Here is a 23,700-nt window from a genome sequence, read left to right as displayed (position 1 = left end):
CACAAGGCAGAAAACCGGTTTTACGCGTTTGCCAAAATTATTCACTCTTTCAGTTCAAGGACAGATTTTTGGCGTATCAAGTTGCACATTCTGAAGCCTACGATACGTGAAGGTATAGTGCTTAAGAGCAATGTTTAACATGGAAAATACATTTAATGCGATTTTTTTTCCCATTTTACAAAATAAAATTCGAGAGAGTTCATTCCAGATAGTTCACCCAATTCGAGAGAGTTCATTCCAGATAGTTCACCCAATTCCAGAGAGTTCACCCAATTCGAGAGAGTTCATTCCAGATAGTTCACCCAATTCGAGAGTTCATGTTGTTTGAAAATGTGTGTCAAAATCTAGTACTCCTTGCTGTCACACGAACTGTCAATAAAAAGAACGCCGAAGCTGTCATAACCTCCGACAAACAGCATTCGGCAGCTCGCGTTCGGTATCCCGCGTTTCAGGCAACAATTTAGGCAAAAATACTGGTAAAATAGTGTATATTCATACTTTTAACTATTAACTAGATGATAAGTGTCTTGCAAAAAAGTGTTTCGCAGAGGTTTCACATGGTTTTACCGTTCAATCTCTGCTAACAGTAGTGCAACGCTCCACAAGGAGATTGTATCGGGCACATGTCGCGACCACGCTTGTAAACAAATGAGCCTTGTTTCGCGGGAAAGATTGAAAAATTGAAAACTGATGCTCGATGAACTCTTTTGCGCAAACTAAATAAGCTCAATAACGCAATTTTAATCGTATCGATTTCTACATCTGCTTTGCACTTTCAGCCCGTCCGTTGTTAGTGGTTTCTAAGGCTACCGTCAGCGTTGTTTGCTTGGATACGTGTTTCGATCATCCCGACAGTACCCCTGGCCAGGCAGATTGACTGACCGAAGATGGCCGAACTGGATAAGATCGAAATTCGCGACGTAACGCGCATAGAACGTATCGGTGCTCATTCGCACATTCGTGGCCTCGGGTTAGACGATGTACTGGAGGCTCGCGCTGTCTCGCAGGGCATGGTGGGCCAAAAGGAGGCACGTCGAGCTGCCGGTATCGTGGTTCAGATGGTGCGGGAAGGAAAGATTGCTGGCCGTTGCATCCTGTTGGCCGGTGAACCCAGTACCGGCAAAACGGCCATTGCGGTCGGTATGGCACAGGCGCTTGGAAACGAAACTCCCTTCACCAGCATGTCCGGCTCTGAGATCTACTCGCTGGAGATGAACAAAACCGAAGCTCTGTCGCAGGCGCTACGCAAGAGCATCGGATTGCGGATCAAGGAGGAAACGGAAATTATCGAGGGTGAAGTGGTGGAGATACAGATCGATCGGCCGGCGACCGGGACCGGGCAGAAGGTGGGCAAAGTGACGATGAAAACAACCGACATGGAAACGAACTATGATCTCGGCAACAAGATCATCGAATGTTTCATCAAGGAAAAGATCCAGGCCGGTGACATTATCACCATCGATAAAGCGTCAGGGAAGGTTTCCAAACTGGGACGTAGTTTCACACGCGCCCGGGACTATGATGCGACCGGAACGCAAACCCGCTTCGTGCAGTGTCCGGAAGGTGAACTGCAGAAACGTAAGGAAGTTGTGCACACGGTGTCGTTGCACGAAATCGATGTTATCAACAGCCGGACGCATGGCTTTCTGGCCCTTTTCGCGGGGGACACGGGTGAAATTAAACAGGAAGTACGGGATCAGATCAACAGCAAGGTGATCGAGTGGCGCGAGGAAGGCAAAGCCGAAATCAACCCAGGGGTCCTGTTTATCGATGAGTGTCACATGCTCGATATCGAGTGTTTCTCCTTCTTGAACCGTGCCCTGGAGAGCGATATGGCTCCCGTCGTGGTGATGGCAACGAATCGGGGTATTACAAAAATCCGAGGCACTCACTACCGCAGTCCTCACGGCATTCCGATCGACCTGCTCGATCGTATGATCATCATTCGTACGCTACCGTACACGGAGAAGGAAATCAAGGAGGTTCTGAAGATTCGTTGCGAGGAGGAGGACTGCCAGATTAGTAGCGATGCGCTGATGGTGCTGGGCAGGATTGCGACCGAAACCAGCCTGCGGTATGCAATTCAATCGATAACGACCGCAAACTTGGTGAGCAAACGGCGAAAGGGGGCCGAAATAACGGTCGAAGACATTCGCAAGGTTTATTCGCTGTTTCTGGACGAGAAGCGCTCGAGCAAGATACTGAAAGAGTACCAGGATGAATATCTTTTCTATGACGATAGTCTCCCGCGACCAGGCGCTGATGGTGAACAGGCACAGCCAGCGCAGCAGCAACAACCGATGGAAGTGGAGGGAAACTAAAAGCCGTATGCGAGCATGCTCTATATTATAAAGCTCATAAGACATGCTTGAATTTTACGAATAATTTCATAAACTAATATGTAAGAAGAGGTTGATTGACCGGAGACGAGTCGTGAAGAAGTTTGAATGAATAAATGACGCTCGACGAGAGCATTGAACACAACCCAACCACATTTTATGCGTGAACCTTTTTCTCAATAGCGACAGAACCAATGCACCGACGAAAATACTGCTTCGGAGGAAATTTATTTCTACTGTTTTTGTATCATTATTAAATTATACCCACATTCTACTAATCTTAACGACAATTTCAGCCTCAATCGTTCACTGCCTAACATAAATATCACCAAACAGAACCTTCGGAAATGCAAATGTTCGGGACGGGGCAATATACGCAAAGGACTCGAAAGAATCTCTCAGAGATCACTGCTGACCGGTATCCCGGTTGGGGCCTTTGTTCTGTTTTACTATCCCACGGTTGGACACATGCAACTGACTTACACAAACGTAGACACGACCGTTTCTTTGCCACACTCTGCACGCTTTGCGCCGAGGAGCATTGCATTCGGGTATTGTTTTTCTACAACTGAAATCATGGTAATTGTGCTACTTTTTTACTTTCACCTGTTTCCTTTAATACTACCTGCTACGGTCGGGGCGGATCAGTTGCCCCTTTTAAGTTATTTGACTAATATTTAATTTGATCGTATGGACTATTTGACTTGCGGTCGATGAGGTTGGGTGGTAGAACATTAACTATTAACTCGCAATAGAAACAATCATTGTGGAAGATTTTTCCCGTACTCGGTAATCGGATGTACAGTTTAACATGGAAGTCAAACACTACTAATATCTGCATTAACACAACGGACTCATTACAGAAACAGAAATGACTATAAATGGAGGAAAACATAAATAAACATTCGTTTAAGGTAGCAACCCGTGTCCGGGGCCACTCTCTAACAAAGAAATATGCCATTGACTTTTCAACGTATGGGTGCGCGGTCTGCCTCGTTCCCTGAAGGATGGGGCACGTTTAATTCAACAGCCAATACACCCCGCGACGCAACTGTCCCGGAAGCTGCCGGAACTCGTCCAACACCTCCGTCTGCAAGTAGCGGACGAAAAAGTGCAACACTAGCTGCTATCATTTGCACACCTCCGGCAGCGGCCCTCTGCCGGCAGCCACCTGGCACACGGAGCCGAACAGATCCTTCAGAATCGTCTTCTGATTGCCCTGCGATCCATCGAGCGTGATCGTCGGTATGAAGCTAACCTGCGGTCGCAGGGCGTGTGTCGCCTCACCGTGCAACTTTAGCAATTCGGCACCATGCGGACTGTCGTAGCACTTTTGTATCGATTCGATCTCCACACCGTGCTCTTTGGCGCATCGTTGGAAGGACTCCCGCGGAATAATATTATCGCGGATCATGCAGGCCACCATATCGAGCCGCGTTTTCGCATCGTGCACTGCTTCGACAACGCACGCGTGGATTATGTTTGCTTCACACTCGATCGGTCCGTGCTGACAATCGAACGCCAATGATCCGTCCTGTTTGGTGGTGGTCTGTTGGCGTGGGAAACGAAGCACAAAAAAGCGAGAATAAGAAAAGCTGAACGAGAATCGTTCGTAGAACAGCGCAAAACTTACCGTCGCCTTGCCGTACGGAATGAACTGAATTTCCATTATCGAAGGCGCTCGCTGGAAGGCGGGCTGTAGTTGACGCAGCACAAAGTACTTCGAGTCGGGGCACAGTGCCTCGTAGAACACCATCACGTAAATCGGAGCATCGGACGGCTTTGGAGCGGCTTCATCGGACGTTTGTTCCACTCTGGCGTCCGGACCGTGTTCCTCATCCGACGACGATCGATGGGGGCTGGTAAAACTTTTGTAAATCAACACGATCACAACGATCAGTATGACGAGATAGATGAAACGAAGCTGCCGTTTTTGGAACATTTTCTCTCTTGTTCTATTGAAGTATCTTAAAACGGAACGGTTTTTGCTGACGGTAGCTGCTTTCAGTGATGGCGCCCTAACTTTGTTCGATACGTGGCGTGGTTCGATGATGTGGACCTATCGTTATCGAGTGCGTGCGCTTGTTGATACACAACGATTTGATAATGATGTTTTGGGTGTAATTAGTCCCAGCGCACGTTTTCTAGCCAGACCGTTCTTTCGTGCGGCAGTTACTAACTTTCCATCGGACAGACAAAATGGAATCGCGATGATTTGACGGTTTTTTTTACTGACGCGAACGCAACACAAATAACGAAACAGTTATGAAGAAGGGGCTGCACGTTTCGTGGCCAGTTCCGCCTGATTCTGGTCTCGATTTTAACTGGTTTTCTCCCAAGCCCGAGGCTTGTTGTAAGATGGAGAACTTTTTCTTATCAGCTCGTTAGCGTCGCCGTCGACTGCGTCTTTCGATGTTTTGCCCATGTTGACGTTCATGTCATCGAAGACATTTCGATGTTTCGGCATTTTTCAAACGAAATAATTGTCCACTATCAATACTGGCAAACGGATAACCAATCAAGAGTTACGTTACAAATGCCCAACCATTTATCTCACAATCGATCGTTTTCCTTCAGGCTATAATTAAACAAAATCAATGGTCGTATCGATGTTTTGTGGCTCGCAAAATTCAAACGATTTTGCGCGCTTCCTGTAAAGGATCTCTACCTTGGCGGCTCGACCAAACTGTCAAAATTTACTATTTCTGCATCATTCTCAAGCACCGATTCTTGCCACGAATTCGTACACGCGATTAAGTGCCCGTGTTTTCGCTGTGGACGGCAGAAAACGCTCGGTTGGCCGGTTGGGAGAGCGGAAGGAATATTTGCGGCCACCCCAACTTCTCCGAGAATCGGTTGCTCCCAAAACCGGGTACGGAACCAATCACGTGCCCCGTCTATTCGTTGGATGTCGAAAGGGGGCCCTTCGAAAGGTGCGTTTGTAAAATGATTCAGTGCTAGCCAGAAAAAAGAGATTGCCGACCAACCTCTGCGCGAGCGGTTCGTAAGAGGGTTGCGGTGGACACAGAGAACCCATCGCTAAAGACTGCCAGAGAGTTACGTGGAGCAGGACTTCGAACCACGATAATGGGGTACGAGACGCAGGGGTTGGTTGCGAAGGGGACCGACCGGCGGGGCACTCTCGACGATCTCGTCCAGTACGTGTCCATCCACATCCCGCTGCCGGTGGTGCTGAGCGGTTCCGTAATGCCGTTCATGGTGCTCTACGCTCTGTGGCTGTACTTCTGGCTGTTTGGAGCCGATGAATATTGGGACGCCGGTCTTCCGGTGCTGGCCTGCATCGGCTTCACGCAGATTCTGGTGTGCCTGTGCTGTTTCTGGAGCGTTCACGTGCAAACGTTCGTCAACTGTCGTAAGACGAAGGTCCCGTGCCGGGGTTCGATTGCCAAAGTGATTCCGACCGAGAACAACGGAACATCGGAGCTGGTGCGCATTCACCAGCAGAATGCGTCCGGTGTCGACGGAGGCGCCGAAACGGGGAACGCAGAAGCAGAACTGATGTACTGGTTCATGTTTCAAAAAACCAAGTACATCTGGGACTCGGATAAGGCCCAGTTTCGCAGTGTCGAGTTTCCGGTCCATCGCACGTACGAGGAGTACTACGAGTCGAAGGGGCACCTAGAGGAAGCGGATGTGGCGTTAGCGCTCAGCACTTACGGAGATAACGAGATGGAAATGGTGGTGCCCGAATTTTTCGAGCTCTTCAAAGAGCGCGCCACGGCACCGTTTTTCGTGTTTCAGATTTTCTCGGTGCTGCTCTGGTGTCTGGACGAGTACATGTACTACTCGCTGTTCACACTCTGCATGCTGGTCGTTTTCGAGTGCGTTCTGGTGCAGCAGCAGCTCCGCAACTTGTCGGAGATCCGCAAGATGGGCAACAAGCCGTACCTGGTGAATGTGTTTCGCCAGCGCCGCTGGAGACCAGTCAACTCGGCCAAGCTCGTACCGGGCGATCTGGTGGCCGTAACACGGTCGCAGGACGAAAATCTGGTCCCGTGCGATCTGCTTCTGATCCGCGGATCGTGCATTGTCGATGAAAGCATGCTGACCGGCGAATCCGTGCCACAGATGAAGGAATCGCTCGAAAACAACACGGACGAGCACAAGAAGGTGCTCGACGTCGAAGCGGACGGAAAGTTGCACGTCCTGTTTCGGGGCACCAAAGTGGTGCAACATTCCGCACCCAGCAAGGGAGCGATGCGTTCGCCGGACAATGGCTGCATCGGGTACGTTCTGCGGACAGGATTCAACACCTCGCAGGGCAAGCTACTGCGCACGATCCTGTTCGGTGTGAAGCGCGTCACCGAGAACAACCTGGAAACATTCGCGTTCATCCTTTTCCTATTGGTGTTTGCGATCGCAGCGGCCACGTACGTGTGGATCAAGGGAACAGCAGACCCGGAACGGAATCGCTACAAACTGTTCCTCGAGTGTACGCTCATCCTAACGGCAATCATTCCGCCCGATCTCCCCATCGAGCTGTCGCTGGCCGTCAATACGTCGCTACTGCAGCTGGCCAAAGTGTTCGTGTACTGCACGGAACCGTTCCGTATGCCGTTTGCCGGAAAGGTGCAAATCTGTTGCTTCGATAAGACGGGCACCCTGACGAGTGATAATCTGCAGGTCGAAGGTGTGGCCGGATTGCGCGCGGATGCATCGATCGTACCGATCGGAGAGATCCCGGAGCAACCGGTACACGTGCTGGCTTCGTGCCATTCACTGGTGCAGCTCGACGAAGGGCTTGTCGGTGATCCGCTCGAAAAGGCCACCCTTATGGCGATCGACTGGAACCTTACGAAGGGCGACACGGTGGTGCCGAGGCGATCGAAATTCAAAGCTCTACGGATCTACCATCGATTCCACTTTTCGTCGTCCCTCAAACGGATGTCCGTGCTGGCCGGCTATCTGGTGCCGTACTCTAACGAAACATGCTACATCGGCGCAGTCAAGGGAGCCCCGGAAGTGGTCGTTAAAATGCTACGCACCGTACCGGACCACTATGAGCGTACCTACCTCGAATATTCACGCCGCGGGGCCCGTGTCCTCGCACTCGGCTACAAAGCGTTCGGTCCGCTCGACAACAATACGGTGCGCGAACTGAAGCGCGATGACGTAGAGCGGGACCTGGAGTTTGCAGGGTTTCTCATCATTTCCTGTCCATTGAAACCGGACTCAAAGTCCGCCATCAAGGAGATCATTCAGGCCTCGCACAAGGTGATGATGATCACGGGCGACAATCCGCTGACGGCGTGCCATGTCGCAAAGGAGCTACGCTTCAGTCGGCGCACGATCGTCGTCCTAACACCGCCGGATGCTGGGAGCGAAACCGAGGACACGGACTGGCACTGGGAATCGGTCAGTCGGGAGCTAAGCATTCCGCTCGATGCGAGCACCGTCAAGAAGCTGTACCGAGAGTATGATTTCTGTATCACCGGTGAAGGATTGCAGTATCTGGATCGTGAACGGCATTCCTACCTTCAGCAGATTATGCCGTATGTGACCGTTTTTGCGCGATTCGCTCCAAAGCAGAAAGAGTACGTCATCACGACACTCAAGAAGCTCGGCTACTACACGCTAATGTGCGGTGACGGAACGAACGACGTCGGAGCGTTGAAACACGCGCACGTCGGCGTGTCGCTGCTCAGCCACTTACCGTCCCGTGCCGAGCGGAAACAGCAAAGGGAACAGCAGGAAGAGAAGGAAGAAAAAAAGAAAGCGCTCAAAGGTGCCGCGGCTGCTGGGCCAAACGCGGCAGCGGCAGCAGACGAAGTGAACCGTCGGCAGTTGACACCGCGTGAAAGGGCACTCCTGAGGGCCAAAGAGAACCAGGAGAGACTGCAAAAAGCCCTGAAGGAGATGGACGAAGAGCAAGTGCAGATTGTGAAGCTGGGTGATGCGAGCATCGCCGCTCCTTTCACCAGTCGTCTTACGTCCATCAACTGTGGTAAGTTTCGATCCGATCCGATTTCGGCACCCGTTGCTAAACATTTCTCATCTGCTTACAGTGTGTCACATAATCAAGCAAGGCCGATGCACGCTGGTGACCACGCTGCAGATGTTCAAAATCCTTGCCCTCAACGCACTGATCTCCGCCTACTGCCAGTCGGTGTTGTACATCGACGGCGTGAAGCATAGCGATATGCAGCTCACACTGCACGGCCTGTTAACCGCCGCCTGCTTTCTGTTCATAACGCGCTCCAAACCACTGAAGGTGTTATCGAAGCAGGCGCCACTGCCAAACATCTTCAACCTGTACTCGGTGAGCACAATCCTGGCACAGTTTGCGGTCCACTTTGCGGCCCTCATTTACATGGTGCACGAAGCCAATCTACGTTTGCCCCCAAGGTAAGAGCACGTTGCTATCGCTTGTTCATCTCATGTGACCAAGTCTTTTCGTTTCGTAGGGAAGGCAAAGTAAAGCTGAACGTCGATCTGGATCCGGATGAGAAGCAAGAGTTTGAACCGAACATCGTGAACAGCACGGTGTACATTATCGGTATCGCGATGCAGATTGCAACGGTGGCCGTCAACTACAAGGGCCACCCGTTCATGGAGAGCCTACGGGAAAACCGATTGCTCTCGTACGCGATCTTCAGCTCGAGCGCGATGGTCCTGTGCCTGGCGCTGGGCGTTTTGCCCGATCTGCTCGCCACCTTCGATGTCATCGACTTCGAAGCGGATGTAAGTGGACTCACACGGTGGGAAGCTTGTGTAATGAAACTAATTGTGACCTATTGTTTCTTTTCGACAGTTTCGCCGAATTCTTGTCACCGTACTGATAGCGGACATGCTGCTGGCCTACCTAGTCGATCGCATCTGTTCGTTTCTCTTCGGCGAAACGCGTCGAAAGTCGGACATCATTACTTAACTCCGTTCGTCGATCCATCAACGCAACGGGGTCGACAGAGGGACACAATTAAATGTAACGAAACCGAGGGGTAGTTTTTTTGATCGAAAAATCTGCAATTCGTACACGATTGTTGAGTGTGCACGTACACAATAGATAGATGCCAGAAAGCGGGGAGCCTTCACCGAACTTTCTTCGATAACCACTGAACAACGGAGTGAAACGGAACCGTGCGATTATTGATAGGATCGGGGAAGTTTACAGATACAAATGCGCGCATTTAAATTATGTTTTCACCTACCAATGAAGCACCCGGTAGGACCAATCTTAAACAAGATTCGTTAATATTAAAATAAATCGTCAGATTTATTTTTATTCTCGTGAGGGGCAGCTAGTTTAATTATCCAAAAATAAAAACAAATCGCTCTATTCAGTGTGCCACCATCTGTTTCATGATGGTAAAGATAGACCGGGCGGCGAAGTGGAAGATGAATTCTCAAACATTTTGTTTTTAATCAGGGGGCGGCTATATTTAAGTGTAACATTTGAATGCTGTTTCGTGGTTCTTAACGTTCATGTTATTCGAAACTAGGCCCGTTCCTCTTTGAGAAGTCCTTGCCAAGTGTCTATCGCGTGTTTCGGGCGATGCATTACAAGTAATTTTATGATTGCAAAAAGAGAGACAAATGATAGCGAATTAAAATAAACATGCAAAAAGGAAGGAAGGGCAAACACGACGAAAAAATAAAACGTTTTGAAAGGAGTTCTGGCACTTTGGGAGCATCCGTAACGATTCTGCAGGAAGAAAAAGGGCACAAGCTTTTGAAGTACGAGTTAACGCTCATGTTTTAAGCTCCCGGTCGGAGAAGTGGGACAAATCTCATTCTCTCTTATTGATGTATTTTATTTTTTTGAGGTTTTACGATTCTCCACTTCTGAAATCATCAGTTGATGTCAGAAGTGGACAGTCTACGTATAACAGTGCTCTTAGCATCGCTTTGCCGAACTGACCTCCTCCCCTGGGGCCAGTCTTCTTGGCTATCTACACAGTACTGTCTTGCTTTTATCCACCCAAAATGTTATTAAAGCCTTCCGACGACAACACCGATCAATCGTTCAAAAACATCATTAACTAAAGATAAAACGCGACAAAAAGCTGGATTGAAAGCAGTCAGGAAAACCGAATCAGCTATCTATCGAAAGAGCGTCAACCGCCGATTTCCCGGTAATCGACCTTCGTTAGTGAGTGCTGCATGAATATCCTTCACATCCGGAATGCCTTTAATTTCACCGCGAGCGGCAAGCGCCGGTGCCGTGGAGAGCATCTTACGGGCCACGTTCTGCACGTCTTCGGCGGTAATTTGTTCTGCAAGTGGTAATAGAAAAGGACAAAAATGTTAGATGCGTTTTACCGTTTCGTCATCGCCCCTTTTTTGCGATTAGTACCGATTGCCTGAATGAAGTGTTCCGGTCGCCGCCGTTCGCCCGTCGCCAACACTTGCCGTCCAATGTCCTCAAACACAACGGGGCGCGCCTCGAGGTTCATCAGTAGCATCGATTGCAGCTGTGTCTTGGCACGACGCAGCTCCTGATCGCCGGGTCGCGATTGCATTGTGTACAGTTCACGCGTGATCACTTCGACCAGATTGCGCACGTGAGTCGGTGGTGCCGTGGCATGGATGCAAAAGAGGCCCGTGTCGGCGTAGGCATGATTGTATGCCGTTGCACTGTACATCCAATGGTACCGATTGAGGACGTTCGTGTAAAGCCGCGTGTACATGCCCTTGCCGGGGCCGCCGGCCGAAAATGAACCTCCACCACCCATCATCATGTTCAGCACGCAGATGGCAATGAAATCTTTATCCTGATGCGAGCAGCCACGCAACCCGATCACGACGTGGGCCAGCTCCGGCAGTCCAACGGCTGCGTACACCGGAATGGCACACTCTTCCAGTTTCGATCCACCAGTGTACTGGGCCACTGATTTATCGACAGTTTTCGGATGCGCGGACGCGCGTTTCGATTCCACTTCCCACGTGGCCGATCCCTCCAAGAAGAATCGCTCCGCCAGCCGGACCAGTTCATCGTGTGGAACACCAACGCCAGCCAGAACCATCCGGTCGGGAGTATGGTGATGCCCCAGGTACGACAGCAGCGTGTTGCGATCAATCTTTGGCACATTATCCACCGGACAGAGCTTCGGGAAACCGAGCGTGTTGTCACGGTAGGCAGCCGCATGCACCATGTCCATCACAATCGGTTCCTGTTCCGGTCGCATGCCCAGCGTTTCCAGGTCGAACTGTACCGCTTGCCGGGCGAGTTCAATTTCCTCCACCGACAGCCGTGGTCTTAGCACTACCTCCGACAGGATGCGTGTGACCGATTCTAAGCCCCGGCTATCGGCACTGGCGGCGTACACGAACGTGTCCCGGGAACTTTGGCAATCGCAGATACCGCCGTGTCGTTCGAGTTCACGGAAAATCACATCTCGCTCGCTGTAGTCGCCGGTCGATTGAAAGGCAAGTTTTTCCAGAAAATGCGATATGCCGCTCGGGTATGCGAGCTCGTATCGCGGCCCGGAATCGATCACTACTCCGACGGTGCAAAACTGTCCGAAGCGATTTTCCGACGCAACGCGCAATCCATTGCTGAGGCGTGTCACTTGTGTCACGTTCTTCTGGTCCCCAGGCCGGGCGTATTGTACCGGCGGAAGGTCCTTCATCGATTGCGACAGCGGCGGCAGTGGAGTTACTATCTCTTTCGACGGAACATTTACGGTAGAACCATTCAAATTGCTGGCACGTCCACCTACTTCGCCGCCGGTGAACGATCGCTGCCACCGTGTGCTTGTGCTGCAATGTGGAAAGTTGAGGTCATTGTGTGACCGATTCGTCCCTGGAACGCTTCGTCGTTCTTACCATCTGTTGAAGAGAAGGCGCTTTGTCAGCGCTCGGAAATTGTATGGCAACGACATCGTTTCAACACGGACTTTGGCCACCGGCACACTGAACTGAACCGTACCGGAAGGACACTAGGACCACGGAATCGATAGGAGCAGTTTACCAGTATGTTTTGCAACCTGCCCTGGGATTCCTGGCTGCAAAGCACAATCTCTTGTGTCGAAGGAAAATGTCCAGTTTGACAATCGTCTCGGGGCCGATAACTACCGCCCAGCGGAAAAGCTACTAACTACATTGCGGTGAAATTTTGAATGATGCAATTCGTGCAAAATATTGGAAAGTAATGAACATTTTGCAATCTTTAGAGAAGATTAAAAATGTCCATCAGTGGTCTGTAGTTAAGGAGTCCCAGGCCCAATGAAATTCTCTTTCCAAGCGGATAGAAAGGATCCCTAACAATTCAATTCTCAAATAATCTAATGATTCTGCTGCTTTGTTTTTATAAATGAAAACGCTGAAGACAAAAGAATTCAGTATCCGTCCGGAACGAGGTACAAGACTTCAGACGCAGAATAGTGCTTTATTGTTCAGAAGAAAAAAAAGGGTACGCTAAGGACCCGATTTGCCTCGGTCACGTTTAGGCGCTGAAACGGTCCCGCTGGTGCTGTTCCCACTTGGCGAGCGGACCGTGATCGTTTCGGAACTGAACACCGCATCCGTCGGACACCAGGCGACCCTCGTCACTGTGCTTCTGGTATTCTTCGCGATCGTACTTGGTGAAGCCCCACTTCTTCGAGATGAAGATCTTCTGGCGACCGGGGAACTTGAACTTGGCACGACGCAGTGCCTCCACAACCTGCGCCTTGAAGCGATCGCTCGAGCGCACCGACATGATCGGCTGTCCGATGTGGACACGAGCGACGGTTCCCTGCGGCTTGCCGAAAGCACCACGCATTCCAGTTTGGAGCCTGCGGTGGAGAGACGCAAAACAAACGGATTGATCAATTACTTGCGCAAATTGAAATTGCAATACATATCAAATAACAAACTAAGATCAGTCTTTGTCAACGTGTAAAGGGTAATCACTGATTGTTGATCATAACCCAATGCTCTGAAAAAGCGTATCATCATCGAGAACCCTAATGAACCGGTAATAATGTGAGGGAACGCACCTATCAGCTCCGGCACAGGACAACATCTTGTTGATGCGAATCACGTGGAACGGATGGACACGCATGCGAATGTGGAACTGATCCTTGCCGCAGAACTTCACCAGATACTTGTTGCAGCAAATGCGTCCAGCTTCCAGCGCTTCCGAGCTGAGCTGTTCATACTCGTCGGACACCAAATGCACGCATAGTGGGAAGTCCTCGGCCGATGCCTTCTTGCGGCCAAGATCGAAAATGCGAATCTTGGGATCCGGCACACCGCGACAGAAACGCGATTTCGGGTACGGCTTGTTTTTGCAGTAGCGATAACTGAAACGTGAAAAGAAACGAGGATTAGTGTAACTCAAGAATAGAAACGGGAAGTAAGTCCGGAACTGCAAGGTCATTCCGCGCACTCATAGAACCTCCTTTCACATTTCCAACGCGCACTATGGCGGACGCTTTTAGAGCATCAAACAACATGGTTCCCGCGGACGCCATAGATCGACAAGACCCGACTCACTAGGCTAGTAAATCGCGGTTTGCAAACGTTACTTACCATCTTGCAGGACGGCGCCCCATGTTGGCCTGAAAAGAATCCAGCAAAGCACAAAATTAACAAAACTCGCACAGACACACGCACACAGCATGCGGCTGTCAAACGGGAAATGTGGTCCCCGCATTTCGGCATTTTTGGACCCCTTTTGCATCGAAAAACATCACAAATCGACAATTGCGAAGGGCAACCATCTGCGGTCGCGTTGTTGAACGATGCAATTCGATTGCCGGGGAATTATTGACGCCAAGAGAACAAGTAAAACTTACCCTCTGTGAACAGGTACGTGTTCACCGAATGAGACTCCACGCCGGAAAGAGATGTTGAAGTTTTCCGAGCACTTTGACAGCCTGCAAGGACAGCGGGGCAGGGTTGCTGCAACGTGTGACATACAGGGTGAAACGGTTCACACAAGGTAGGATTTCGTTTACTAATTGTTCTATTTAAAGGTGAACCATAAACACAAAACTCATTCATTTAATAATGATCGATTATCGGTTTTTAAAACTTACAATAAGCGAGGTTTTTAATGTATTATTTGTATTACGAAAGAAGCAGGGTCTAAGCACAGGCTATAAAGCGGAAATGCTTCTTTTGTCATCTTGACAATGTCATTTTCTGTTGAACGTAAACATTTTGTTTTGAATGCAAATGGTCCAAAAAGATCCTTTTGGCCGTTTTTGGTCCAGCTTGGCGCCACTCTTTTCCCCTCCTGAAGAGTACTGCCCGTTGCCGCAACGCTGAATGTGGTTCCGACAGCTGGTCCCTACAGTGCCACGGATCATGCCTTTTTATGCCGTTGCCATAGGCCGTCAGGTGGGGATTTTTAAGACATGGTAAGAGTTCGGTCACCAAACGTAAATGTTCTACCAAATGTCTTACATCCCGTTTTTTACACACAAGGCCCGAATGCCAAGCGCAGGTAAACGGATTCACCGGTGCTCGGTTCAAGAAGTTCTCGACGGAAAATCAGGCAAACGAATTTATTCAGCAAAATAAGGGTGGCGGCAGTGCAGATGTTACGAAAGTTACAGCACAGCGTGTTAAACGGAGTGCCTTGGCGATAGCCGGCAATGAGGAACCGTTGAAAAAGCAACCCAAAAGGACCATACTGCTCGAAGAGACACCGAGTCCTGGGTGTAAGATGGTAAAGTACGGTGACCACAGTTTTCTGCAGGATGACGAGGGTTTCGTTCATGTCTACACTGATGGATCCTGCGAGGGTAACGGAAGGCCAGATGCTGTGGCCGGCCTGGGAGTGTACTTTGCCGAAGGACACACACTGTAAGCCACGCAAAAGGTGAGAGCCGCCCGGAACGTTTTAGTGAGCTTTTGTGTCCGAACATTACAGTAACACATCGAAACCGGTTAGTGGACGCGCGACGAATAATTGCGGCGAGATACAGGCTGCTTCGATGGCTATCCGCTTGGCGCGCTGGAACGGCATCAGAAAGCTGGTGATCAACACGGATTCGCAGTTCCTGATCAACGCGATCACGCAGTGGCTGCCGGGATGGAAGCGACGCAACTGGACGCTGGCTAGTGGTGGGCCGGTGAAAAATAAGACTGATTTTGTGGAGCTGGAGCGCGAACTTAGCTCGGGTGATATCGTGGTTAAGTGGAACCACGTTGACGCGCACTGCGGTATCCTGGGTAACGAGCGAGCCGATCAGTTGGCTCGCAAGGGCTCGGAAATGTATCGGGAGCAACGAAGAAACCAGCAGGATTGTTGAGGCCCATCGTGCGTTGAAACGGGTAGTGCAGAAAGAAGAGAATGAGGCACACGAGGAGCGATGAGAAATTGTAATTAAATTTTATTAAATAGCGCTTTACCCCCTTATCTGTATACCCCTTGCGAATTACTTTTTCTTAATTATGAACCATTTTGAATGCTGCTGCTCTGTGTGCGGAAGGGATTATCTCGATTCGAGGTTTAATCGCAATGTTCGGCTGGTCATGTGCTTAAAACAGCACATCTGTGAATAGCGTTTGCTTTGATTCTTCTGCATTTGCGCGTTCTAATTCACTTTTGATCGACGTTTCGTTAAGTTTATACCCTACTACTATCTCGCATCGCCTACTACAGTTCGCCATTCCATTCGGCCTACCATCATGCATCATGCAGCTGAGATTTTGTTCACTCTGACCCTTAACTTGTACTGTATTATTTACCTCACTTCGCGACGATTTTGTTCGTGGTTAGCTTCCCTATCGAGTAACGCTCTTACAATGAAGCCCAGTGCGATGCAAAAAGTGGAAAACGGAGAAAAGTGTAACACGTTTTGTTCCCATTTGGTTGGTTCCTCTTTAAGCTCAGAAAAGGATGAAAACGAATGAGAGAGAGAGAGAGAGGGAGAGAAAGTTAAACCGGAACAAAGTCAAAGGTGGCACCTTGTGGTTCTACGGATTTCCTCATTCGAGACGATGTTCGAGTGATCAACAATATTTGAACTTGTTTAACTTACGCGCCCACGGTCGATTGGCCGAAACGGAAACGAGAACTCACTATCGTGGAAGCTTATGTTTGAGCTTATTTGTGCTCGGTTCTATGATCGGTTTAGGTTTACAGATCGCGTCAACTAAGCCAAAGTAATGCTGCACACCAGCCTTCCCTTCCTAAATCGATTCGACCACACGATGCCGTACAGACGGAACGAGCGGAAGCGTCTACAATCTTGTCACATTGCCAACACGAAACTCTAAACCTGCGCATTCCGCACGATGGGCCGTGCTGGCTTTCCCTGGACCACGCTCGGTGGTGGCCGTAAATCAGTACTATGAAGATATTGTGGATTTTTTTCATTTAATATATTCACTGGGCAGCGCTAAGTGGAACGCGGTATGGTTGGTTAGGTAAGAATCTTCTCTTGATCGTTCCGCCAGACTGTTGGTAGAGATTCATCTTTATTTGTGTTATTATCAATATTTAATAGTACTGTTTTATCTTTATCGTTATCTTTAATATTATTATTTTCAACTAATTGTGTGTTCTTGCGTTTTTACTTCTTTTCGCATGCAGTTTTGTTTTTTGATTTATTGTGAATTTTTTTTTTGCTATGCGATCCAACCTTCGTATGGGTCTGGCGCTTGGTTCCTCTGGTTTGTTACTGTAATTAGGTTTGATATCATTCCTGTTGCATGTTGGTAAATGGATTTAAAGCTGATGTGGGTTACTGCTATTTTTCCATCATTCTGGGTACGTACGTTGAAGCTTGTCCGTAAACGAAACGCACTGCTTCCGATCTTCCACCACCACAGCCATCATCGGTCTCGTCGTGGGGCGTCACGGTGCAAATCAGATAATAATTTTCGCTCCGAGATATGTTGCTTGGTATATGTGAGGGTAAGGTTTGTGGCGAATGCGGATCATTTTTTGATGGATCTTTTAATGTTTTTAAATCTCTATTCCTGTAATGGTTTGGAAGTCCGTTGGCTTCCGGTGTAATCTTGCATCAGTAATATGCAATGACCAGCACTGCAGCCTCTTAATTTGAATTTCGTCCCCAACAAGGATTAAAACAAATTCGACACAATCTGTAGTGCCCAAGCCAAGGTGGCCGCGTCGTTTTGAACACCATCAGAATCTCCCAAAATCGGTTCACTGTCCCCGTACGATCGATATCAGTAAATTTCCTAGCGAACGGTAAGCAAAACACTTTCACCACACATCAGACGAACGAATGAAAAAACTGGCGACGTGATGGATCGTGGACTTTGTGAGCCAGGTTGCGCCATTTCGGTCACTTGTTGGACGGTACCAAACCTTATACACAGTACTAGCGCTATCACAGGAAACCGGTAAATCTGCGGCCGTGGGAGTGCACCGTTGCCTCGTGCCGGGCGGCTCGCTGCCCCGGGGGGAATGGATTCGAGCTCCAGAGGGTGCCGTGTCGTGCTCGTGACTAGATGATTTCGAATTGCTTATTCGGAGATGCACATTCGTGGCCCTTTTCCTCTGACCCTATGTCCCCGCTCACGCCTGTTCATAATGTCATAGTCTTAGTGCAACCAGATTCACTTTCAGGAAGGGACAGAAGTAAAAAAGAAACCCATTTTCTATGATTGTCGACGAGAGTGAAGCGAAATAAGGTGGGAACGAAGGAACAATGCATTTAGAGCAGCAAGCAGAGCGAGCATTGGCAGATTCTGTCCTCGCGTTCACATATTGTTTGAGTAAATGTACATAAAAAGTTGGTTGAGTATTGCAAAAGCACCTAAACTGGAGAAAACCTGGGGTGAGTAGAGCAGAAAGCACAAAAGAGACACATTCTAGGCGAGTAAGAACTGAAAACTGATTGTCACTTAATCGGTGTACCAAGGGTCTCTTCTTCTGATAGTTACGAGGTGGGTGTGTGCAACTTACACCCGCTACTGCGAACAGAAAAGGATATGATTTGAAAACCCGTACCCTGCGGTGCTGCTACATGTGATGTTCGCGTGTTTGAACATTCCTTTTCCATTCCCTAATTACTTAATGTTATTGAAGCGCACCCTGAAAGTATATCGCCGTGGTTACTTCCACCATTAAAAACAAGTATTTGCAGTATTTGGCAAATGGTCGATCCGTCGAAATTGTGTAATCCCTTCGTTTTATCTTATATTAGCCCTGGCACAGGGCGCTACCGGCGCTATCCGCTACCATCCGCTTCACCGAGCGCGCACAACGCACGCTTAACACACTATGTCTTCCTTTTGCGCCTTTTCCCTTGAGTAATCACTAGCCCCCGAGACACACGTTGGACACAGTAAACGAAATATCTACAGGGCTCCTGTCCGATACGATTCAACAACTCTAACCAAATGTGTGCACACAAATAAGCAAAAGCAAAACGAATAAAACATGTACAATAGTAGTATTGGGACGAGGGCAGAAGAAGATGGACACAAACGAAAAAACACACACACACACACAGTCCTAGTACCTAATTCCTAGCTAACCTTGGCCATTCGATAGATCACATCTTTTAGCGGGAACCCGGGTTTAGCGGGTCTCGCGTGGTTCTTAAGATTTTGGTCGATTTGTTTGCTGTTCGCTCCGCGCCCAACCATCACCGAAACTCCACTTTCTCGTCCTTGCGGACACAACGAAAGCCTACCTATGAAACCCTCCAACACATGAGTCTCACACTGGTGAGGGCAAACTGCCGTGACTGAACAACATGTGTTGAAAACTGGAAACGAAAGCATAACAACAAACCCATTGGAACCATACAACAAACCATGCGCCAGCGAGAACCATTTTGCTGGGGCGCAACAGAAGCTTTACGGACGCGGGGCAGCCGGCGTGAAGGAGAACTGGATCGACTGGTTGTAATGAGTGCAAACATCTATACTCTAATACGTGGACGCGGGGTTCGAAGTTATTTACAATTGCTGCAGAGTGCGTTCTGCTTTTGAGCGAACACGAAAAAGGCGCCCGTAACTGCGGCCTCCATGCGGTCTCGTGCGGCGTTGTGGTGATCGATGATGGAAAAAGGAAAACCTCGAAATTTTCACCCCATTCGCTGGTGATCAAAAGTCAAGCATGATTTATGACTTCCGGTTGTCCGGGAGTTTTCGCTGCTGTGGACCCGTGTGGACCGATCCTAATTAGCTGTCCCCTCGCCCGGCTACTAGCCGATGCATCTAATTGGCCCGCGCGCGGGTGACACGGTGGTCGACAGGAAATGTAAATCTTTAAGCATCCCTCCTCGATCGGGGCCACGTTCTGCGTGTAGCTCTCTCTGCGTATGGTTATTTACGTCGGTTAATGATTTGGTAATTTAATTTGCCCTCACCGAACGAGGCGAAAGAAGGTTAAAAGTGGTGTGCGAAGCTGAACGCAATATACCGATGGCTGCAACGGAGTGAAAGGAGTTAACGCCAAGTTGGACCACTACCATGAATCCGCGCTTACCGGTCCTTCACTCCTTGCCGCCTCATTCCTCCGTGAACGGGTGCTCCGAGGTGTCGCTAATGTTTCTCCGCCGGTTTTCCAGTATCTTGGTCGCTTGCTCGAGCGTTTCCAGGTAGTAGAGATTCGCGAGATCCTGGTTCGAGTAGTTGCTCTCGTCGTACCCGAACGTCATGCCGAGAATGATGTTAAACGCACACGTATCGTACGCGTGACAGCCGGAGTACCGATAGAGCGGTTTCTTGTTGTACTTGCAGCCACCAGATTGAGCACCTAACGCAAGACGGGAGAATAATGGAACAGTTGAGCAACGGATTCCCAAACGAGCCCCATCAACGGACGCACTAACCGATCGGATGCAGACACTCGAGTGTCAGCGCACAGCGGACCCACGGCAGGAGCACCTTCTCGTTGACCGTCGCACTGTTGCGAAAGAACACAAACTCGAGCGACGTCATGGGCAGGAAGAAAAAGTTGTCCACCGCAATCTCAAAGTACTCGAACATCTTCGGATGGGTCCGGCTGGTAACGGGCTGCTTCGTGGCACAACCCAGCACACCGGAGCTGCTGTTTTCCGTCCGTACCCGCATCTCCTCGATGTCTCGCGCACTATTGCGACCGCCCCGCAACCGGACGTTGTTCTCGGTGAACAGGATCACCTTCGAGCGGGCAAGCGCATCGTGGATAAGGATTGGCCGGAAGGCGTGCATGCTTCGGTCGGCCACGTGCGCCGGCAGTGGGCTCAGATCGTACGTTACCACGGTGCAGTGCGCCGTGGAACTGTTGCAGAACGCTTGCAGTGTGTGCAGATCCGTCTCGCTCAGACCGAGATCGTACACCAACAGCGCCTGGTTGGGCAGCTTCAGCGCCATGCTCTGCACGTACAGCACCGTCGAAGCCAGATCGCCCGGCAGCGCGTACGTGACGATCGTGAAGTTCGCTCGGCTCCCATTGTACAGTGGTTGCGTGAAACCAAGCTGTGCCAGGTACTTCGGATCGATCTCTGGCCGGGGGTCACTGTTGGATTCACGGAGATTTTTCTGAAACGGGCCGGGAAAGAAATCAGAGTAAAGGAAATTGTTAACGGAAATTCCAACTTCTGCTTCTCACCTTGAAGTTGCGGAACTGTTGGTGCGTCTGGGAGACGATGCTTTTCAGCGAATCATTCTGCTGGCCGGCGGAACTGAAGAGGATCAGAAGAAACGTGGTCATTACCACGCACGTCAGGATGAGGAGAAACGGTTTCGTTCTCATGGTTCCGTATCCTCCTTCGGCCGCCGTTACACGGTCTACTTTCGCGCTCCGTCCGGTAAGTGTTCGCCTCGGGCGGCTTCAGGCGTTTGATGTGAATTATTCTAAATTCCGTTTGGTCTTCTATCTCTCCTTCTCTCTGTTTTAGCCTAAAACACACACGATTTCCTGCTTCTTGTTGCTTCGGGCTTGGCACCGGGGTCCTTGTTACGGTTACGATCACATTTACTGCTGTGGCGAAATTCTACTGCTACCAGTTCCACTGATGATAGGAAGTTGCGAGCTACTGCCGCCGGTATCCCGTCGCTTCCAATTCCTGATCGAGCTAATCGAGCCGCGGCCTCTGATAGGGAATTGGGTGACACAATAAACATGCAAGTAAGTGTAATGTGTGTTAGAGCAAAATATTTACTCTGTATATCAACAGACAAACAGTGGCCCCGATAAAGCGCGCATCGGAAACTCCCTTTTGCCCTTCTCTGGGTGCGACTTTCGGGGTTCGTTTTGCATGTTTTTTTCGCTCGCAGCCACGCATTGCCCTTCAAATGCACCTGACCGACCGATGTTCCCTGTCATTCAGGTTCCGCGATTTGTGACCTGGCTCCACTGTGAACCGTGTTCGAGCTAATGGACCCTCTCTCTGGCCGCGCATCTCGCGCGGGCCTCCTTTTTTCCCGTGGAAAGCATATGCAGATGTTCCTCGGCTGAGGTGGCGTTCCGGGCGCAAGTGAGTTCAAATAAGCACCCCTTCATTAAAGGCGCCGACCACCGCACATCGGCACATTGTTGGTGTACATCGGCACGGTCGTTCCGGGAGTCTAGACCGATTCTTGGCGCTAGCGTAATTCCACGGGCACGAGCAGTACGTGTGCGAATCACGCGATGGCCTGACAGAGGTAAACTACCGAATCCACACACATTTGAGGCTCATAAAAAGGACCTCTGCGCTGCGACAGGTTCGGGGGCCTAAGAAACAGATCGATACGATCGATAACTGGAAGTCGTGTTGTGACAATGACATGTTGCTAAGTAGGTATTAGCCCACGAGCGATATGTTTCTGACCCCACACGCCCCCCGGGTTGCGCCACTCGCGGAACAAGGCGCGTAAATGGACGGATTAGCGATACCGTGATTAATTTGGGTTACATTTTACACACTATCTCCCCGATATCTTCGCACCCCGGCAGACTTCCGGTGGATTAGGGTCACACAAAGTGTCTAGCAACACTGATTAGCAGTAGCAGCAGTAGCACCGATATACGGGCGGCGAATCACGTGGTCACGGCCGCGTTCTAAGGAAGGCTCCGGGCCACCCAATCGATGGCACAGCACCGACCGGGCCGGCTGCTACTATATATCGAACAGCGAAGGTGCGTGCTGATTCGTCAGACATCACGGTGGCGCCGGCTCGTGTCGTACGTAATCTCCGCGGAAACCGTCCGTCGCCCACGGCCCGGACTCTGCTGCTGCTCGTTAGCGCAGGGAGTCCACCGAAGGCACCTTGTTGGGAAATATGATGTTAACATGATGTGGTTTTAATGTAGCCGGCCCCGGTTCTCGCCCAGGGCCAAAAAGGGCTTCAGGAGTGAGGTGAGGTGCCGCCGGACACGATATCGTTAAATGATAAACCGAAAGGACGATCGGTGGCGCACCATCAGGACTCAAAAAACAGCGTATGCAGCGGGACGGTTCTACTTTCTTCTTTCAATCAGAGACAGACACGAACCGTCACGGACACGAAGCTCAGCACGGGGAGCGGCTTTAAAAATAATTTCCCAATTTTCTAGAACCAGAAGGATGACTCCCACTGGGGGGCGAAGAAGTCAAGTTTATGGTTTTCAATCATCTTTACACAACCCCCGGACGGACACGCACTGCACCCCATTAACTGAGGACGACCTCCGGCGATTAGGTCAACGTGTTTAGTTAAATGACAGTGTCGCTCACTGTAACAGCCCAAAAGATTGCACCGCGACGACGACGACGACGGTTTGTAAACGGTGGCCATGCGGGCGTGTTGGCAGTTTGACTCCGTGTAGTTCAATTACCGTCGACAGAGTGACGGACCCTGGGGTGCTGTGTCGAACGGAGTGAGAAAGGGCACAACAACACAGTTCCGACCTGATGTTGCGTCCCTGCCGTTGAGAGTAACTGATACGCGGCCGCGGCAAGACGCGAGCGGTCAGCGGTCATGATGGACAGTTTTCCATTTAACCAACGGGATTAATTAACCGGGAGTCAAAGTCTCAGCGACCCCCGCCAGCAATCCCAGGCTTGTAACTTCATCCTCACCCTGGAATGTTTACGATCGCACTTGTTTGGCCTATTCCGAGCGATGCACCAAACCAACGGACACGAAGCTCTTCCGACGGCCGCTGCAGATTAGCGCCGTAGCAAATACTTGTACCAGAAGTACCGCAAATATTGAACCTCTCTAACTCGGCTGCGGCTCGGGTCAACCGGAACGAAACGGTGTTTGAAAATGTTGCCGCCGGAGCGATAAGGCAAGGACAACAAGGAAAATAAAAGTCTACTTCGCTACCGAAAGTATCCGATTTCTAAACACCTCCAGACACGTGGCACTGGTCGCATTTATTGGACCCGCGAAGGTCGAAAAAATTTGTTTGCGGCCATCCTTTCGGCGGCGGCTGCACTTGTAATCCGAAACGGAATTGGCCGGCAGCAGCAGACAGGTCAGGTGAGGCGGTCGAATTTACATTCCTTATCTTTTATGTTGTTTGGCC

General features: G+C 50.1%; 7 protein-coding genes across 9 annotated transcripts; 3 read left to right on the top strand and 4 right to left on the bottom strand.

The window, feature by feature from the left end:
- The first annotated feature begins 425 nt into the window (after positions 1-425).
- LOC128273404 (ruvB-like helicase 2) lies at positions 426-2,455 on the top strand. Its single transcript, XM_053011355.1, has 2 exons — positions 426-476; positions 780-2,455. The coding sequence occupies exon 2, from the start codon at positions 888-890 to the stop codon at positions 2,319-2,321; it is 1,434 nt and encodes a 477-aa protein (XP_052867315.1). The 5' UTR covers positions 426-476; positions 780-887; the 3' UTR covers positions 2,322-2,455.
- A 910-nt stretch (positions 2,456-3,365) lies between these two features.
- LOC128275364 (GILT-like protein 1) lies at positions 3,366-4,281 on the bottom strand. Its single transcript, XM_053013841.1, has 2 exons — positions 3,973-4,281; positions 3,366-3,888 (listed from the first exon to the last, which is right to left on the bottom strand). The coding sequence occupies exons 1-2, from the start codon at positions 4,279-4,281 to the stop codon at positions 3,469-3,471; spliced, it is 729 nt and encodes a 242-aa protein (XP_052869801.1). The 3' UTR covers positions 3,366-3,468.
- Positions 4,282-5,531: 1,250 nt separating this feature from the next.
- On the top strand, positions 5,532-9,515 carry LOC128275362 (endoplasmic reticulum transmembrane helix translocase). Of its 2 annotated transcripts, XM_053013840.1 has the most exons (5): positions 5,532-5,814; positions 5,848-8,304; positions 8,366-8,705; positions 8,765-9,041; positions 9,112-9,515. In XM_053013840.1, the coding sequence occupies exons 1-5, from the start codon at positions 5,547-5,549 to the stop codon at positions 9,226-9,228; spliced, it is 3,459 nt and encodes a 1,152-aa protein (XP_052869800.1). In that variant the 5' UTR covers positions 5,532-5,546; the 3' UTR covers positions 9,229-9,515. The 2 variants fall into 2 exon arrangements, with proteins under 2 accessions (XP_052869800.1, XP_052869799.1); XM_053013839.1 differs by having other exon boundaries at positions 5,532-8,304.
- Positions 9,516-10,042: 527 nt separating this feature from the next.
- Positions 10,043-12,318, bottom strand: LOC128271206 (mitochondrial-processing peptidase subunit alpha). 2 transcript variants are annotated; one of them, XM_053008648.1, is made up of 3 exons: positions 12,126-12,318; positions 10,654-12,059; positions 10,043-10,573 (listed from the first exon to the last, which is right to left on the bottom strand). In XM_053008648.1, the coding sequence occupies exons 1-3, from the start codon at positions 12,179-12,181 to the stop codon at positions 10,401-10,403; spliced, it is 1,635 nt and encodes a 544-aa protein (XP_052864608.1). In that variant the 5' UTR covers positions 12,182-12,318; the 3' UTR covers positions 10,043-10,400. The 2 variants fall into 2 exon arrangements, with proteins under 2 accessions (XP_052864608.1, XP_052864609.1); XM_053008649.1 differs by having other exon boundaries at positions 10,654-12,053.
- A 318-nt stretch (positions 12,319-12,636) lies between these two features.
- Positions 12,637-14,124, bottom strand: LOC128274128 (60S ribosomal protein L10). The gene is made up of 4 exons (XM_053012227.1): positions 14,081-14,124; positions 13,815-13,843; positions 13,280-13,585; positions 12,637-13,075 (listed from the first exon to the last, which is right to left on the bottom strand). Exons 2-4 carry the CDS (start codon positions 13,835-13,837, stop codon positions 12,745-12,747), a joined length of 660 nt encoding a protein of 219 aa, XP_052868187.1. The 5' UTR covers positions 13,838-13,843; positions 14,081-14,124; the 3' UTR covers positions 12,637-12,744.
- A 431-nt stretch (positions 14,125-14,555) lies between these two features.
- On the top strand, positions 14,556-15,544 carry LOC128271141 (ribonuclease H1). Its single transcript, XM_053008580.1, has 3 exons — positions 14,556-14,647; positions 14,715-15,095; positions 15,163-15,544. The coding sequence occupies exons 1-3, from the start codon at positions 14,556-14,558 to the stop codon at positions 15,542-15,544; spliced, it is 855 nt and encodes a 284-aa protein (XP_052864540.1).
- A 3,999-nt stretch (positions 15,545-19,543) lies between these two features.
- LOC128273836 (uncharacterized) lies at positions 19,544-20,958 on the bottom strand. Its single transcript, XM_053011890.1, has 4 exons — positions 20,815-20,958; positions 20,054-20,744; positions 19,708-19,977; positions 19,544-19,647 (listed from the first exon to the last, which is right to left on the bottom strand). Exons 1-3 carry the CDS (start codon positions 20,956-20,958, stop codon positions 19,730-19,732), a joined length of 1,083 nt encoding a protein of 360 aa, XP_052867850.1. The 3' UTR covers positions 19,544-19,647; positions 19,708-19,729.
- Positions 20,959-23,700: the final 2,742 nt, after the last annotated feature.

The sequence above is a fragment of the Anopheles cruzii genome, chromosome 3, assembly GCF_943734635.1.
Source record: "Anopheles cruzii chromosome 3, idAnoCruzAS_RS32_06, whole genome shotgun sequence".
In the NCBI taxonomy this organism is placed as follows: Eukaryota; Metazoa; Arthropoda; class Insecta; order Diptera; family Culicidae; genus Anopheles; species Anopheles cruzii.
This window is presented reverse-complemented; position numbering and strand designations above follow the sequence as displayed.

Excerpts from the sequence above, each read along its gene's own strand:
- LOC128275364 (XM_053013841.1), bottom strand. The coding sequence starts at position 4,281 with ATGTTCCAAAAACGGCAGCTTCGTTTCATCTATCTCGTCATACTGATC. Across the intron at positions 3,889-3,972 it reads TTCCGTACGGCAAGGCGACG|ACCACCACCAAACAGGACGG; the intron begins GTAAGTTTTGCG and ends CCACGCCAACAG.
- LOC128271141 (XM_053008580.1), top strand. The coding sequence starts at position 14,556 with ATGTGGTTCCGACAGCTGGTCCCTACAGTGCCACGGATCATGCCTTTT. Across the intron at positions 14,648-14,714 it reads GTGGGGATTTTTAAGACATG|GCCCGAATGCCAAGCGCAGG; the intron begins GTAAGAGTTCGG and ends TTTACACACAAG. Across the intron at positions 15,096-15,162 it reads TTTGCCGAAGGACACACACT|TAACACATCGAAACCGGTTA; the intron begins GTAAGCCACGCA and ends CGAACATTACAG.
- LOC128275362 (XM_053013839.1), top strand. The coding sequence starts at position 5,547 with ATGCCGTTCATGGTGCTCTACGCTCTGTGGCTGTACTTCTGGCTGTTT. Across the intron at positions 8,706-8,764 it reads AATCTACGTTTGCCCCCAAG|GGAAGGCAAAGTAAAGCTGA; the intron begins GTAAGAGCACGT and ends TTCGTTTCGTAG. Across the intron at positions 9,042-9,111 it reads TCATCGACTTCGAAGCGGAT|TTTCGCCGAATTCTTGTCAC; the intron begins GTAAGTGGACTC and ends TCTTTTCGACAG.
- LOC128273836 (XM_053011890.1), bottom strand. The coding sequence starts at position 20,958 with ATGAGAACGAAACCGTTTCTCCTCATCCTGACGTGCGTGGTAATGACC. Across the intron at positions 20,745-20,814 it reads AACAGTTCCGCAACTTCAAG|AAAAATCTCCGTGAATCCAA; the intron begins GTGAGAAGCAGA and ends GGCCCGTTTCAG. Across the intron at positions 19,978-20,053 it reads CGAGTGTCTGCATCCGATCG|GTGCTCAATCTGGTGGCTGC; the intron begins GTTAGTGCGTCC and ends GTCTTGCGTTAG.
- LOC128274128 (XM_053012227.1), bottom strand. The coding sequence starts at position 13,837 with ATGGGGCGCCGTCCTGCAAGATG. Across the intron at positions 13,586-13,814 it reads GGGCGCCGTCCTGCAAGATG|TTATCGCTACTGCAAAAACA; the intron begins GTAAGTAACGTT and ends TTCACGTTTCAG. Across the intron at positions 13,076-13,279 it reads TCCTGTGCCGGAGCTGATAG|GCTCCAAACTGGAATGCGTG; the intron begins GTGCGTTCCCTC and ends TCTCCACCGCAG.
- LOC128271206 (XM_053008648.1), bottom strand. The coding sequence starts at position 12,181 with ATGTCGTTGCCATACAATTTCCGAGCGCTGACAAAGCGCCTTCTCTTC. Across the intron at positions 12,060-12,125 it reads CGCCTTCTCTTCAACAGATG|CACAAGCACACGGTGGCAGC; the intron begins GTAAGAACGACG and ends TCCACATTGCAG. Across the intron at positions 10,574-10,653 it reads ACACTTCATTCAGGCAATCG|AACAAATTACCGCCGAAGAC; the intron begins GTACTAATCGCA and ends TACCACTTGCAG.
- LOC128273404 (XM_053011355.1), top strand. The coding sequence starts at position 888 with ATGGCCGAACTGGATAAGATCGAAATTCGCGACGTAACGCGCATAGAA.